The sequence below is a fragment of the Poecilia latipinna genome, unplaced genomic scaffold (genome assembly GCF_001443285.1).
Source record: "Poecilia latipinna isolate Pla-1442-1.1 unplaced genomic scaffold, P_latipinna-1.0 Scaffold1740, whole genome shotgun sequence".
In the NCBI taxonomy this organism is placed as follows: Eukaryota; Metazoa; Chordata; class Actinopteri; order Cyprinodontiformes; family Poeciliidae; genus Poecilia; species Poecilia latipinna.
The window spans coordinates 53420-66438 of record NW_015114356.1 but is presented as its reverse complement, the minus strand read 5'-3'; the positions used below and the strand labels follow the sequence as shown (position 1 = coordinate 66438).

General features: G+C 41.4%; 1 protein-coding gene across 1 annotated transcript; it reads left to right on the top strand.

Moving 5' to 3' along the window:
• The first annotated feature begins 232 nt into the window (after positions 1–232).
• eif4g2b (eukaryotic translation initiation factor 4, gamma 2b) lies at positions 233–12985 on the top strand. Its single transcript, XM_015060739.1, has 19 exons — positions 233–340; positions 2653–2778; positions 3756–3858; positions 3958–4089; positions 5680–5746; positions 5932–6083; positions 6185–6295; positions 6393–6575; positions 6658–6799; positions 7862–8025; positions 8109–8222; positions 9514–9642; positions 9866–9970; positions 10057–10272; positions 10912–11170; positions 11606–11810; positions 11896–12104; positions 12183–12304; positions 12909–12985. Exons 6-19 carry the CDS (start codon positions 6000–6002, stop codon positions 12972–12974), a joined length of 2109 nt encoding a protein of 702 aa, XP_014916225.1. The 5' UTR covers positions 233–340; positions 2653–2778; positions 3756–3858; positions 3958–4089; positions 5680–5746; positions 5932–5999; the 3' UTR covers positions 12975–12985.
• Positions 12986–13019: the final 34 nt, after the last annotated feature.

Genomic DNA, 13019 nt, shown 5'->3' with positions numbered 1-13019 from the left:
GCTTCTTCTTTGTTGTCGACAAAAGGGTCCTATTCACATTCATGCATTTTGGCTCACCGAGTTCTTTGTGTTCTTGTTAGAACAGTGACACAGAAATGGAAACACGTTATTCTTAGGTAGCAAGATGTGATTTAGAGTGGTTCCTTTTTTACATTCCTGTGAATTTCTTATTTTCCATTTTAATTTTCCTTTATGATGCTGATTATGGTTTTTTTCTTCTGTCTTCCTCAGCCCCGTTTTCCCCATCCCCTCCTATTATTCTTATTCTTTTGAGTATTCTTCATTGTCAAGCCGCCAAAGTGGAGAGTGTGATTGCAGAAGGGGGTGCTTCTCGTTTCAGGTAATAAATCACAGGGGCTTTTTTTCTCTCTTTTTTTTTTTTTTTCCAAGGCCTACTAACGGGAATATAAATCATTTATTCCAGGGTCGGCCCTATAATAGGGTTTTGGGCTGGGACTTCCGGCATTTAAAACAAAGCAGGATTGGGAATGCTCAAAATGGCTGTCAGGCACTTTGCATTGTGAGACCTTTTTTTTTTAAAGGGGTGGCTGGGTACATAGACTGATCCTTAGAGGGGATTCAAAGTCTGTTTTGTTGCACAAAAAGCCCTCCATGATTGTTTAAGATTTTAACACTAGCTTGATGATATTGAGAGTTTATAGCTCTGGACTGGAGATGGGAAGCAGCTGTTCATTATTGTGTGCAAGTTGTAGATAAGAAACAAGCTGTTTTGAAATGTGATTCTGTAACAGCTTGTGAATGTAGACTGGATGGAAGATCATGCTGTCTCTGGTTTAACAACAAGGCGGCCCTGGGGAATATTTCCATGTACCGCTCTGTCACACCGTCTGCACTATGCACATAATCACCGTCATCGCTTCTGTAGATCAGAATGCTTCTGATGTTTTTCTTCAGAAAAAATTCCTTCACAAAAGCTTGTGAAGGAATTTTGTGAAAAGCTCCATCACAGGAAATTCCTAAATTTCTTCCATCTTTGTTATTGGAATCAGTCAACAGTTTTAGCTTTGGTACAACAGAGTAAGAACACCTATGTTCAGTGTTTTTCAGTTAAAACTTAAAGCAATCCCCTGGCTTCTAAGCTGAATTTCAATCCTTAAAGATACACGAAGCTGAGCTTTCTGTCTGCTGCCTAATAACATTCATTTGAGTTAAGGTCACCTTCTAATGAAAATTATAAAACTAAAGTGTAATTGCTTCAATTAGAGCAAGACGAATGTTGAATGAAATGTTTGCTTTCTCTTTAAATGACTGCTGGGTTTGTTTGTTTGTTTTTTTTAATGCAAAAACTCCTAAATTCTTCTTCAGTCGTGCCTCAACCTGAATCCCTTCATTGACCATCTGATTAAGAACAGAACTGAGAAGTTTTCTGATGAACTCAGACACAAATTTCCTTTAGCTGTATATCTAAAATGAACAATCAAGTTGACCTACTGCACCCGAGGGGAAAGAAATGTTTATAATCTAGTCTGTTTCTGCCCAGATAAATCTCTGCTACTTTGTTGGCACTTTAGATGGAATTTATTCTTCTAAACAAATCTAGATTTAGTTCAGATTTTTGTCCAGTACACTAATGATTTTAATACAAGCAAAAAAAAAAAGTGGTGAAATTGGTCAAGTAAAATCTAGTTCTGAATAAGATGCTGTGGTTTTATGCTGAGCAGATATTCATGAATCAAAAGCTTTTCACCTGGTTCATGACTTGCCAACATGTGCATAATAATGACTCGTTGTTTCAACCTGTAGTAACGTTCAGTCAGTGTACAGACTAATGGCTCTGTTAGATGAGATAAATGTCGGTTACAAAACTAATTCAGTACTTGGTTATAGATAAATACATGAGCAGCAGGAAAGTATTGAGCTAGAATTCAGTTGTGTTGCTTTTTAAACAGTTGACAGAGATGTGAAGTGTTTAATGATCAAATGGTAGCTTTGATTTGCTGATGAAAAGCAAAAGTAAATCTCTTCCTTAAGTAGCTGCACTCATTCCCAGCAGCTTTCCCTTCCAGTTTACTGACTCTGGGGAACTGTTCAGTCTCTCTCCAAACAGTAGATGTTCAGAGTCAACACTGTAGATGTGCAGATCACTTATTCCTTTAGTTTTCTTAAATTGGGTTTACTGGTGAATGGCCTTGTGTTTGCCGAACAGTTCCAGTTTGTGGCGTGAAGTTGACGCGTTCCTCTGGTTATTTTCCTCTGCAGTGCTTCTTCGGGGGGAGGAGGTGGTAGGGGTGCACCTCAGCACTATCCCAAGACTGTCGGCAACAGGTAGGGTTAGCTTTAGACTCAGTTCTTATTGACATAAAGCTCATTTGACCGCCAAGAATTATTTATTTTTATTTGTCGTCACTCTGCTGAAGACTGAAAGAATAGAAGCTGGAACTCCAGGGAACTTTAATTACAATTCCCAGTAGTTCTGTACTGCCATTTCAGACTCTATTTCTCTGTTTGTGGTGACGGGTTTTCCACAACGTCGGGTTGAAGTGAAGCTAATAGAAAGGTAGCAGTGATTGGGATTGTGCAGGTGCTGAAGGTTTGCTCTCAGAACAATGACCTTTGTGTTGCGTTCTGTACAAACCGTTCTGCTGCTGCTGTTGCTGGACTCTGTTGAACTGAGTCTTTTTGCGTTTGCAGCGAGTTCCTGGGGAAAACCCCAGGGCAAAGCGTTCAGAGATGGGTTCCTTCACGAAGCACTAGACGAGATGCCAACTCCAGCAACGAGAAAGAGCGACACGATGCAATCTTCAGGAAAGTGAGGGGGTAAGGACCCGATTGGTGTACAGGAATTCAAATGTTTTTGGGGAAATAAAATCACAATATATGCGAGAATTGGATTTAACCATAATTAAAGGCAACAAGTGATCTTAAAGGGACAATATGTAAAATCAACTTTTTTGAGCTTTACATCATGTTATGTTATCAACTCTTCAAAAACATACCAGTGTTGCTTTGATTTTTAGGGTTAAGCTAACCTGATCCAACATTTAACCCTAATCTTTTGAGAAATCTGTTAATCTCCTGTGGCAACCGTTCAGCTGTGCAAAACATTTGATGAGATGTAGCTCTGCCTTTGAAGATGATACTCGTCCTCAGAGGTGCAGTTTCCAAGTTTCTGCCTCAGACTGCCCCTTCTCAGCTCCTTCAGACTAGCCAGCAGCAATTGGCAAACACCTGCTGCGCATCTGCTGAGCTCATTATACAAGCTACTTCTCAGTGCAGCTTTGTTAAAGGGTTATAGAGGACCCATGTTGTGATGACTTCCTGAAAGCAGATTTTCAGAAAGAGCAGATGATTTTTAAAGAGACAGAGACCCAATTTCAGGGCGCTAAATTACAAAGTCAAATGTCTTGGCTCATATTTGATATATGCAGCATTTTATAACTCACAGTAACATAGTTACTTGATTGTGCTATAAAATGCTACTATAAGCCTGGAAAACACATAAAAATGCTCTTTTTAAATCAGTCGAGTCAAATGTCAAATGGTTGAATCTTCATTTAAGCTTTTCTGAAGCCATTTCAAGCCACACTGAGGCGGAGTCGTGTTTCTGCTTGTTTACACCAAAACAAAAGATAAGACTGCAGTCATTAGGATGGCATGTGGTTTGAAAAAAGCACTTCAGGCCTGTTCCTTTCTGCATCAGGTGCTGCTTCTCAGTATAAAACATGACTGTTTTGTTTTTTTTTTAACCGACCTTACTGTCTTATTTTTACCTTCTTTTTTTATTTCTTTCCTAGCATACTCAACAAACTCACGCCTGAAAAGTTTGACAAGCTATGCCTTGAGCTCCTGAATGTGGGCGTAGATTCAAAACTCGTCCTTAAAGGAATCATCTTGCTGGTAAGTGAACATTTCGGATCCGTTTAGCCGAGCTAAGCGGAGATGTGTGGACGCGCCGCTGCTCTTGCTGACTCGCATCCCAACTCTGGTTCGTTTCAGATTGTAGACAAAGCCCTAGAAGAGCCAAAATATAGCTCGCTCTATGCTCAGCTATGTCTGCGCTTGGCAGAGGACGCTCCAAACTTTGATGGCCCTTCATCTGAGATCCAAACATCCCAAAAGCAGAGCACAGTAAGTGGCTGTTATGGTCTGAGGGCAAGGACTGGGATTCTCAGGCTTTAAGAAGAAGGGAAAAGTTGAGATTTCTGCATGGGAAAAGAAAACGAAGCAAGTTTCACTTGTCAATACAATAAATGTCATGTCAGATAATGAAAAGCATTAGTGGTTCCTTACAGTCTGAGATTTTTCCTAGATTTCACATTCAAATTCAAAAGTTACATTATTGATCCCAAAGGGAAATTAAATGCTGTTGTAACTCATATTAGTCAGATTCTTCAGTTATTGTTGATGCTGATGAACTGACCTGAGGAAATAAATAAATTCACTGAACTCTTTTTAATTCCACTTTATTTAAATGTAACTAGTTTAATTTCCCTTTAGGCGCTTTCGCACGGAACAGAACGGAACGGTTGTGTTCACATTACAACTTGCGACCGGTGTTCTAGATCAACTGGTGGTGGCAGCTGGAAAAGACTGATGTTTCTGTGGGCGTGGCTTTTTAGGACCCCCCCCTACTGTTTCTGTAATGTTACACTTTATTTCCTAGCTCATTTACAGAAGACATGGCTACCGCAGATCTATGTGGCAGTGTCATTTCTTCCTTATTGTTGATATTTTTTCTCGTCTTTATTCTTTTCATCAAGTGACCGTAATTCTCAACCATATGAGACATCGCTGAAAAAACAATTGTCTTATATACTTTTACATCAGAAACAGGTTAAAATCTTCACTCGAACTGAGATTCTGAAAGTGTCACCAATTAATCCAGGCCTGGTTCTTAAAGCGCAGGGTGTCCATTAGATGACAATCAGTGACAGCTAGGAAATAAAGTGTAGGGTTACAGAACCAGTTAAAAAGATTTCGCTATAGTTTCTGTGGATACCTATTTGAAATATCACAATATGAGGAATATGTGGAAAATTACACAGCCAGTCGAACTTTTTAAACATTTCATTTTTAACCCCAAGGCTCTTCAACATTTATGTCGGCTTTCAGGGAATAATCTTTGCTTTGAGATCTGCTCATGCCACATCGAGATCTATTTCAATCTTGCTTTGACGAGTTTCAACCTCTGAAGCAACTCATAAGTCAGGACAAGTTCTGCGTAATTTACACGTTTTGATGGTTTTGCAGATGAACTTTTAAAAAAAAAAAAAAGGCAACATACCATATTGACCAATAAAGTCTTTCTAATTAGTTATTCCCGAGATCTTAGTGGTTGTTTTACGGAATCGGATAGTATTTTTGCAAAGATTTGTAGTTCTTTAAGCTTATTGCATTGTTTACTTCCTGGTTCGGTAAAGGGGTCCTAAAAAGCCACGCCCACAGAAACATCAGTCTTTTCCAGCTGCCACCACCAGTTGATTTAGCCACCAGTTGATCTATAAACCCGGTCGCAAGTTGTAATGCGAACACAACCGTTCCGTTCCGTTCTGTGCAGTGCAAAAGTACCTTTTGAGAAGATTATAGTATTATTAAATTAAACAGTGACTGAGAACTCTTTTAAAAAAAGATGATTTTGAGCCTTGGAACCCAAATTAAGAAATCAGGTTTTGTGTGAATACAGAAGCAAATTGAGAAATATTTTTTTTCTCCTTCCAGACCTTCAGAAGACTGCTGATTTCCAAGCTTCAAGATGAATTTGAAAATCGCACCAGAAATGTTGAAAGTAAGTCAAAGGTGATGGTCTTTTGAGCTATATTTTGAAATGTTGCTACATATAGCAACATTTCAGACAGAAAAAAAACAGCTTCATTCAAAAAGGAATGAGCAGGTCAAGCTTTTTGAACTTCGGTAATCAGCCAGAGAGCCTGTGTCCTGATAAAGCTGCTGCTGACCTGTCCTTCCTTTCAGTCTATGACAAACATGACAACCCTCTCACTTCTGAGGAGGAGGAGCAGCGTGCCATCGCCAAGATCAAGATGCTTGGCAACATTAAATTCATCGGGGAACTTGGCAAACTTGACCTCATCCATGAATCTATCCTTCATAAGTGCATCAAAACAGTGAGCTCATGCTTTTTCTCCTGTTTGTGTTTAATAGTTTTTAATCATAACCATCAGACTCGTGGTGACTCCTTCCTTACTTCCTGTTATTATGTCCAAAGCTTCTGGAAAAGAAGAAGAGAGTCCAGCTCAAGGATATGGGAGAGGATCTGGAATGCCTCTGTCAGATAATGAGAACAGTGGGGCCGAGACTCGACCATGAGAAAGCAAAGGTACGGACCTCTAACGTGGCCCTCGGTGTGACTGAGGATTGGATTTTAATTCAGCACTGTGTTGAGCACTTCCTCCCTCTCCGTGCGCTCCCAACAGTCTTTAATGGATCAGTACTTTGGCCGTATGCGATCCTTAATGAACAACAAGGAGCTGCCTGCCAGGATCCGCTTCCTGCTGCAAGACACAGTGGAGCTGCGTGAAAACAACTGGGTCCCCCGCAAGGCCTTCATCGACAACGGACCAAAGACGATTAACCAGATCCGTCAGGACGCAGTGAAGGTCTGCCATCTTTACCATATTTAGCCATGAAATTATGTAGTTTGTAGGATCGTTTTATTAACGATTGTTGTTTTTCCTCTAGGATTTGGGTGTTTTCATCCCAGCACCCATGTCTCAGGGGATGAGGATGGACTTCTTCCTGGAAAGCCCTTTCATGCCCAACAGAATGAAACTGGACAGGGAGACTCTTGGGGGATTGGCCGACATGTTTGGACAGATGCCAGGTGTGGGATCATGTTTTATTAGGATCAGGATTTTGACACGTTCATTTCAATTAAATACATACATTTTAATAAGTAGAAATTTCAACTCAACTAATCGTTTCATTTGTTTATTTTTTTTACATACAAAAGTTCTGGCTGGTCTTTGTTTCGTCACTCCACAATCTGTACTGTCAGCTTATTTGTTCATGCACTTTAAGAAATACTTCAGGAAGGGTTGTTTTATTTCTTTTTGTGTTTTATTGTAATCGTAAAAATAGTATTTCATCTTAGAGAAGAATAACCTAAAGATAAAAACGGTTTTATTGTACTTCTCTAGACTGCTCTGAATGCTATTTTCTGAATAACAAAAAAATCTAGCAAGTGTCTGTACCTGTATAATATTCAAAGAAGAGGAAACATGGAGTATTAGATTAGTATTTCCCATGAGCACATAGCATATAGTCAAGTACAGTCAAATAACGATCTCATAGGATCTGTGTATTATTGTTCTTTTGTGTATCTATGATGAGACCACCAGAGGGCGCATTGACAGCGTAGAAGAGTTGCAGTCCTTTGACTCGATACACAATTTTCTACTAAATTATAATCTTTGAACTATCCATCCACCCATCCATTTTCTGAACACCCTTGTCCCTCAGTGGGGTCGGGAGGGGTGCTGGTATCTTTGAACTAAATAATGACAATTATTTATTACGAGAATTATAACATTGTGCAAGAAAATTGATCCTCTTATAGTAAGTAGGATTTTAATTAATATAAGTAAATATGTCGTGCTTGGTTGATCTACATTTTTACAATGATCCGGAAGTATTTCTTTTAGCGCATGCTCAAGTGAGCTAAAGGTACGACTCATGATTCCGGTGGAGTGACATCATCAACAACAATCTGATTGGGTGCTGAAAAAGACTATTGTTGTGGTAGAAAGAATTATCCTACAAGCAAAGCTATTCAAGCCTAAACTAGCATTTCAGTGCTAGCATGTTTTGCAGCACAGACATCTTCAACACTGATGTCAGCGTCCCAATTTCTACATCTGAAGTCCTCTCTGCTTTTGTTTGTTAGGCAGCGGGATCGGAACCGGACCGGGTGTTATTCAGGACAGGTATTCGCCCACTATGGGACGCCATCGCACCAACCCACTCTTCAACGGCCACAGCGGCCACATTGCGCCTCCTCAGCAGTCGCAGTTTGACATGGGGCCCAAGTCTTTTGTTAAGTCCAACCAGGTAATTCAGCTCAGAGTGAATAGATGTGTGTCTGACTGTAATCGTTTTTTAGCGACAGCAAATGACACTTGAATGTTTGGCAGGTTCAGAACCAACATTTCCTCAACCAGAGCCAGAACCACATGAGCCAGCAGCAGGCTCAGTCCAAGGACATGCCTCCACGTTTCAGCAAGAAAGGACAGCTCAATGCAGATGAGGTTAGTAGGACAAGCTGTTGGAGGAGCTCATTGTCAGATGGTCTCAACTTAAAGGAACAGTTCAGAACTTTTGAAGTGAGGTTCTGTTAAAAAGTCAAAGCAGTTAATATCCTACCTGTTATAGATGATTTTTGTCTCCCTCATTTTCTACACCCAGGTTACTTCAAAGCAAACTCCTGTATCTAAAATTGAGGAATTAAAATGTCTTAATTTTATCTAAAAAAGGAGAAAGGTTGGTCTTAAATATGTTAATCACAGGTCTTAAATATTGTCATGCAGGGCGAATTAAGCTCCTATATATTCTGTCACACGCAGACGCCTTTGAGAGTTTCACTGCATTCTGTGACTTTAGGTAGATGGGGCTACGGCTAACTAGCAGCTAATAAACCTTGCTAACTAAATGGCAGGCAAAGATAAACCTAGCTAGGGTTTTATGTCGGTAATGATTTGGCTATTTGGCTGGTTGCTGATGGTTGTAGGCGTCGACTCGTTTCTGTTGCTAGTCAGTATTTATACATAAAGTTCTCTTGTACATTTTATTATAATTTCAGGTCTTAAAAATGATCTGAAAAATTCTTAAATTTGACTTGGTGAAACCTGCAGAAGCTCTCAGTCTCTCATAGACATCTTTATTGTCTGTGAATGAGGCAGTTGAGGCTACCGCTAACTAGCTGCTTATATACCCTTGCTGGCTGGCTAGCTAACTTGTTTTTTGCATCTGTCATGGGTGACAATGCAAGTCCAAAGTGAGCTTCTATTGTCTAAAAACAACTTGAGTGTGGATTATACAGGTGGTTTTTTTTTTTGTCTTTTTTTATTAGAAACCTTGAAACAACATTATGTTTGGCATTTATTATAATGGTAGTAGTTTGCGTTGGTCTCGAACTAGCTGTTGGCTTCATCCTTCAGGATTTGCTAATCTGTTAGAAGATGCTGGGAGTTTATCTACCATAGGTGAAGACTGTTTTTAATTTAACAGAACCTCATTTTAAAATCTAAAAAGCAATCCCAACTAAACCATCTTTTTGTTGGAGCCTGAATGCCCAGTGATTATAAAAAGACGCGTTATTCTGAGGAACCCAACCTGCTGTCAGTCTGTCTTCTGCTCTCCGCTCCGTCTCCATCTCCTCTCATCTTCCTCTACCTCCACCTCCTCATCCTCACTTTGGCAGCAGGTCCACTGACTGCGATTATGAGATATGAGGGCATCGCTTCTGAAAAAGTACACACAATTTAGATGCAATTTCAGCTCCAGGTTGATTCCTCTTTGTGTTCTCTGTGCTGTCTCCAGATCAGCCTACGGCCGGCTCAGTCATTCCTCCTCAACAAGAACCAGGTGCCCAAGCTTCAGCCTCAGATCCCCACTATGATGCCTCCCAGTGCTCAGCCGCCCCGCACCCAGACCCCTCCACTAGGACAGGTAGGAGAAGACGGGGACAGACTGACTTAAAGGGGCAGTATTATGTGCGGAAAAAACTTTTATTTTTTAGTTTTACATTATGTTATAATGTTGTTCTTTTATCAAAAACATAATAATATAAGGAACGCATAATTACCGCCCCTTTAAAAATGGGCCCTTATGTAATGTTTTAATAAGAATGTGTAATTTTCATATTACATAACCCCCTGCTGTCTTCCGTCAGCCTCCACAGCTTGGCCTGAAGACCAACCCTCCACCCATCCAGGAGAAACCCCAGAAGACCAACAAAAAGCCGCCTCCTGCTAAAGAGGAGCTTCTGAAAACCACAGTAAGAGAAGCAGACATGCTGATGGTGGAAAACCCACCGTCAGTGAAGCTCCTGCTCATTCCAGTGTCGTTTCATCCTCTCACCAGGAGGCCATCATGACTGAGTACTTGAACACGAAGAACCTGACTGAAGCCGTGGGCGGCGTGCGGGAGATGAAAGCGCCGAAGCACTTCCTGCCAGAGATGCTCAGTAAGATCATCGTTTGCTCCCTGGACCGGCCCGATGAAGACAAGGAGCACGCCAGCACTCTGATCCACGCCCTGCGCGCCGACGGCCTCATCACCGGAGAAAACTTCATGCAGGTACAGGAAGCTGATGGGAACGCACAGAGCTGAGACGCAGCACACAGAACGGCTCCAGACAACATTTTGACAAAACCCCCACAGAGGCTCTCATCTTCAGCAAGGGGCAGAGTAGAAACATGGGGCACAAATCTGTAAAGATGTTTTGCTGCAAAAGACTTGATAAAAGTGTGGAAGTTCATCTTCCAAGCAGTTAATCATGATGATTTAAAATAAGGTTGATCATTTCCATTCTGATATTTCTTTGAAGGGAAATTTTGTGTGGTTTTTATTTCCATTTTTTGTTTTTGGTCACTGTGTTTTGGATATTTAAAATATCTTCCTATTCCAGTGTTAAGTATTCTTTACATAACTATTTATTGGTCTCAAGATGGCAAACTTGCATTATTTCATTCTCATTATAGCACTTGAAAACCACAACATACCGTCCCGTTCATGTATGGTGATAATTTATTTTCCTGTAAAATTTTTTGAGATGGTTCCAGTGAGCCTTTCCTTTGTGGAGCTGAACACAAATGGACTCCACTTCTCCATTTTTTTTCCCCTCCAGAGTTTTTAAACAAAAATAATTATCATATTCTCTGGACTACAAGTCACATCAGTCAAACAGTGTATAAAAGTCACATTTATTCCCACCAGGCTTTCCTCAACGTCCTGGACCTGTGCCCAAAGATCGAGCTGGACGTGCCTCTGGTGAAGTCCTACCTGGCCCAGTTTGCAGCTCGGGCCGTCATGGCGGAGCTGGTGAGCGTGGCGGAGCTGGCCCACCCGCTGGAGAATGGCACCCACTTCCCACTCTTCCTGCTCTGCCTGCAGCAGACGGCCAAGCTGAAGGACCGCGAGTGGCTCACTGAGCTCTTCCAGCAGAGCAAAGTCAACATGCAGAAGATGCTTCCAGGTACAGAGCTTGTTGTTGTTTCAAACATGTAAAAATAAACGGCAACAAACCTCTCAGATGGTTCAGAAAGTGTAATTAGGAATTCTAAATATAATGTAGAATAAATAGCATGTTGTTTCTCAGATAACAAAGGACAGAATTGGACTGAATCAGTCTGTCCTTACGGATTGGGAGTACTGTCACCAATGCCCGATTATAGATGTTTATTTTTTTACCCAATATTGTAACCGATACTGATAATAAACAGTTGATATCGGATCTGTGCATCACTATTATAGAACGGTTGAAGAAAAATGACCCCGTCTTCCTTAATTGGCAGAGTGGGCCGAGAATACAGCCTTGAGGAACTCCACAAATCAAAGGAGCTGTGGAAGAATAGCAGTCTCCTAAATGGACATAAGTGACCACCTCCATTTTTCATTTTTCTTTTGGCAGAAATCGATCAGAACAAGGACCGCATGCTGGAGGTTCTGGAGGGGAAGGGGCTGAGCTTCCTATTCCCACTGCTGAAGCTGGAGAAGGAGCTGCTGAAGCAGATCAAGGCCGACCCATCACCACAGTCCATCTACAAGTGGATTAAAGACAACATCTCACCCAGGCTGCACACCGACAAAGGCTTCGTCAACATCCTCATGACAAGGTGCGCTTCAGCCCCGACAGCTCCACGTTTCTATTGGCAGAACAAAACTTTGTGACCATCATTTGACCTGTGCGTCTGGTTCCAGTTTCCTCCAGTACATCTCCCAGGAGCTGTGTATGGCGGAGGGTGACGACCAGCTGGCAGCCCCCTCCAAGGAGCAGCTGGAGCAGGAGAAGCAACTGCTGCTGGCCTTCAAACCCGTCATGCAGAAGTTCCTGCACGACCACACCGAGCTGCAGGTCAGCGCCCTGTATGCGCTGCAGGTGCACTGCAACGCCAGCAGCTTCCCTAAAGGTACGGCAGCGTCAGGTGCTTTTATTTCTCATTTAAGACGTGCTTTTAGTTCATTTTTGTTTTTCTTTCTCCTATAAGGTATGCTGCTGCGCTACTTTGTCAACTTCTACGACATGGAGATCATTGAAGAAGAAGCCTTCCTAGCATGGAAAGAAGACATCACTCAAGAATTCCCTGGAAAAGGAAAAGCTTTATTCCAGGTACACAGCTGTCAAAACTTAAGATTCTGAACTAGAAAAAAAATCAGCTGCTGAATACAATTTGGTGACTTTTTTTTTTCTTTTCTAGTTAACAGTCTGACAACTGACAAATTTGATCTTTTCTCATTCAGCAAATGCACTGCACACTAAAGCGCTGCAACGTTGTGGTGGACACTGTTTTACTTTAAAATTGATAAAATGGATGAAAAAGACTTGCCGTACATTCTGAAAATATTGTATACTGAACTGAAAATTTGGCAATTATTTTCAGCATCTGGTTCTCAGGATCACTTGGCTGCATGTTTCAGTTTTTCTTCTGCCTGCACTTTGATGGCATGAGGGATGTGCACAGCGTTTCCTCTATTATCCAACGGGGGGCGCCCCAGCCCAACAACACCATCCACCTTCCCCCCACCAGGGGGCCCTACTAGTGCTTTTAAACAAACAAAAACGTTCAACATCCTGTTCGAGTTCCTAAAGACAAATCTGTATTGCAGCTCCAAACTTTACCAGGCATTGCAATGTTAATGTAAATTCCATCTCACCGCTCAGTTCAGACACTAAGCGTTGGAAAACTAACTTAATTTTTTCTTCATCCTGTCAGGTGAACCAGTGGCTGACTTGGCTGGAGACGGCAGAGGAAGAGGAGTCTGAGGAAGAAGCAGACTGAGAAACAGAGCAGAAGCATCATGACCTAGATCCGCCATTTTGTTGT